The sequence below is a fragment of the Aptenodytes forsteri genome, unplaced genomic scaffold (genome assembly GCF_000699145.1).
Source record: "Aptenodytes forsteri isolate BGI_AS27 unplaced genomic scaffold, ASM69914v1 Scaffold145, whole genome shotgun sequence".
Lineage (NCBI taxonomy): Eukaryota > Metazoa > Chordata > Aves > Sphenisciformes > Spheniscidae > Aptenodytes > Aptenodytes forsteri.
The window spans coordinates 602,740-605,732 of NW_008795122.1; the positions used below are offsets into that span (position 1 = coordinate 602,740).

The following is a 2,993-nucleotide window of genomic DNA, read 5'->3' on the forward strand; positions in this document are numbered from 1 at the left end:
AAGTTGGTAACAAGAAGTTGCTTTCCAAGCCTTTTGTGAAAATGTAAAGTGTAGCCTTCATCTTTGTTTTTCTTTGTCTGATTAGTGGCATCCAGTTGAGAGGTCTTGAAATCTTGTAATATAATCCTTTTTTTCAGTTCAGTAACATGAAAACACATGTGTGTTCAGTAAAAGTGTATATTAAAATAGTCAAATTTTTATTAATGTGATTGTTAGGGATTCTGTCTAGGAGTTCAAACTTTAGAAAGGAGTTCTGTATTGGTATTGTTTAATGTCTTGATTTCCTCAGGAACTGTGAATTACCAGTTATACAACTGAGGTCCACCTGTTATTCATTTATTTATTCAGTTGAAAGGTGTAGCAGTGGCTGACTTTCTGAACTTCTCTATTTGTAGAGAATATTCTGGTAGATTCAGATTTGTACAGAGATTTTGACTGTTCTGTAATTTTCGTAGCCATATGGAACATAATACGAATTAATCCTCTGTAAATGTAAGTAAAAAATAATATAGGGTTTGAAATTCAAGTCAATAATTGTCTTGGAATCTGTGCTATTCTCTCTCTAACATTTGATGTAACTACTGTTGCTGAAATGGGGCTATTAGCTGAGAAGTCAGGTTTCCATTGCAAAAAAAAAAGAGGGGGACAGGGGAGGAAGTTCCTGGAGTTGAGGAAACCAACTTGTTTAGTACAGACCCTATATAACTGATTTAGATTTTTGGTAGCCAGAACATTTGATGTGTTTGGGCTGGAAGAATTGAAACTGAACTGTCAACAGTTGGGTATTTTTAATTTACTTCCAATTTTGTTCTTGTTTTGCTGCATGTTTATATTGCTATTCGATAGTAACATTGTGCAAGAAAACATGGTACATTACCAGAATGAGTGGTGTATTTAAACGTTTTTAGATGTTAAGGTGATGATTCCCTTCCCGGTGTCTTTACTGGACCAAACAGAGTTCCTAATAAAAGAAAGGGTCTTTATTTTCTTTCAGTGATGTTCAAAGCCTATCTTGAAGTCATTGTGTGTTGTCTTAATGCATATTATTTTATAATACCTTATTTGCTGCTTCAGTGCTTTCTTCTCTCAATGATTGAGTAGCTCTACTTAAAGATGTTGACTGTTTTAGGAAATATTTCAAATCAAATAATTTGGTAATTTCAAGCTCTGAAGGGAATGGATTCTTAAAAATGAGATCTGGGTTCGAGGTGCGATTAAAGGAGGTGGGAGGCCTTAGGGACACACCTATTGTTCTTGCTTCTTGCTTGCTTCCTGTGTTGTAGGTTTGCTAGTTTTCTCTACAATATGGGATAGTAATTTAATACTAGCAAACAAATTTGATTAAATAGGAAAGAATCGAAATCCAAGGGATAACTTCTTGTTTCTCAGTTCCTTCCTGAAATGAAACCCTTAAATTTGTAACAGATCTCTGAAGAACAAGTAATGGGTTTTTTATGACCACTGTGTTCAGTTGATAGGGATTCCAGCTGTTAGTAATTACATTGTATATCAGCTGATATTGCCTCAAATTTCACTCTCTTGCATCATACTAAACATCACAGACTCTGTTTATAAACAGAATCCTCTTTCAGCTGCTCTTTGTCCTGACCAGCAAAAACATAAGGGTTGGATGGATTATTTAACATTTGTTTCTATTTGTATATGGGTAATTGACACCCGTATGAACCCAGCTTTGAGAGTCCAAAAATTGTTCCAGACTTTGTTAAAAGTTTGTACCTTCAAATTAGCTTCATTGTTTAAATGAATGCTTCACTTTCTCTATTCATTATACTTTGAAACAGACTGCATAATGTTATGTGATGTTGAATTGCAGTTATTTACTTGTGGTGTACTTTACAGTTGTAATTACATGTGTATAGTGTTGTATGTTTACACTTATTGTGTATCTGCTGATATAAACTGATTGAATTTTGCATCTTGAAACTGCTTGGGCCTATTTTTTCAGGGTAGATTAAAACATTTCCAACGTGTCAGCTAGGGATAATGTTCTTTCCTCACTGAATGCCTCTTAGTGAGGCTAAATGAAACAATAGCGGGTAATGTGCCATATCCACTGGTGGCTTCTTTAGCTTGGGAGGGCTCTAGGTATTTAAGTTAATAGGGCTGCTGATGTAACGGCATGGGTCTCATAGCAGGTTATGCTCCTTCCTCATTTCCAGATGGTACAACAATGTAGAAGAAAACTGAAATGAAATGTGCTTACAGTTCCTGTCTGGTGTGGTGAAAATGTGATGAAGATCAAGTCTGCAAATAATTTTATGGCCTATTTGCCAATACTTATCACTGTTTTATTTTGCTCTCCCCCCACAGAGGCGAGCAAACTTGTCATGTCATATGTAGCTGCTGTGTGTGGAAAAGGGGCAGAGGTTAATCAAGTAAAAGAACAACTTTTGCAGTCAAATCCAGTTCTTGAAGGTAAGAATCTCACAGAGCGTGTATGAGTGTGTTACCTCTGTGTCTATCAGCTTTCCTGCTGAGCTGGTTTGGAAAACTGTATCTGTTGTTATTCCATTGTTATTTGGTGTCGAAAACCATAGGAGATGCTTTCTGTGAAGACTGTTGCAAGATTTTATTCAGTTATGGAGAGGTTTTCTTGAGAACCCAGGGAACTACAGGCCTGTCAGCCTGACCTTGGTGCTGGGGAAGGTTATGGAGCAGATCATCCTGAGTGCCATCGTGTGGCACGTACAGGACAACCAGTTGTTGAGGCTCAGTCAGCATGGGTTTATGTAAGGCAGGTACTGCTTGACCAACCTGATCTCTTTCTATGACAAGGTGACTCGCTTAGTGGATGAGGGAAAGGCTCTGGATGTTGTCTACCTAGACTTTAGTAAAGCCTTTGACACAGTTTTCCACACCATTCTCCTGGAGAAACTGGCTGCTCATGGCTTAGACGGGTGTACTCTTCTTTGGGTAAAAAACTGGCTGGATGCCTGGGTCCAAAGAGTTGTGGTGAATGGAGTTAAATCCAG

The 2,993-nt window shown here is 37.6% G+C and overlaps 1 protein-coding gene across 1 annotated transcript in view; it reads left to right on the top strand.

Annotated features, from left to right (window-relative positions):
* Positions 1-2,993, top strand: part of MYO1B (myosin IB) — a 100,903-nt gene that overhangs the window by 36,459 nt on the left and 61,451 nt on the right. The window contains exon 4 of the mRNA XM_009277126.1: positions 2,332-2,436. Coding sequence (XP_009275401.1) covers positions 2,332-2,436 — 105 coding nt within the window. The remainder of the gene's footprint in view (positions 1-2,331; positions 2,437-2,993) is intronic.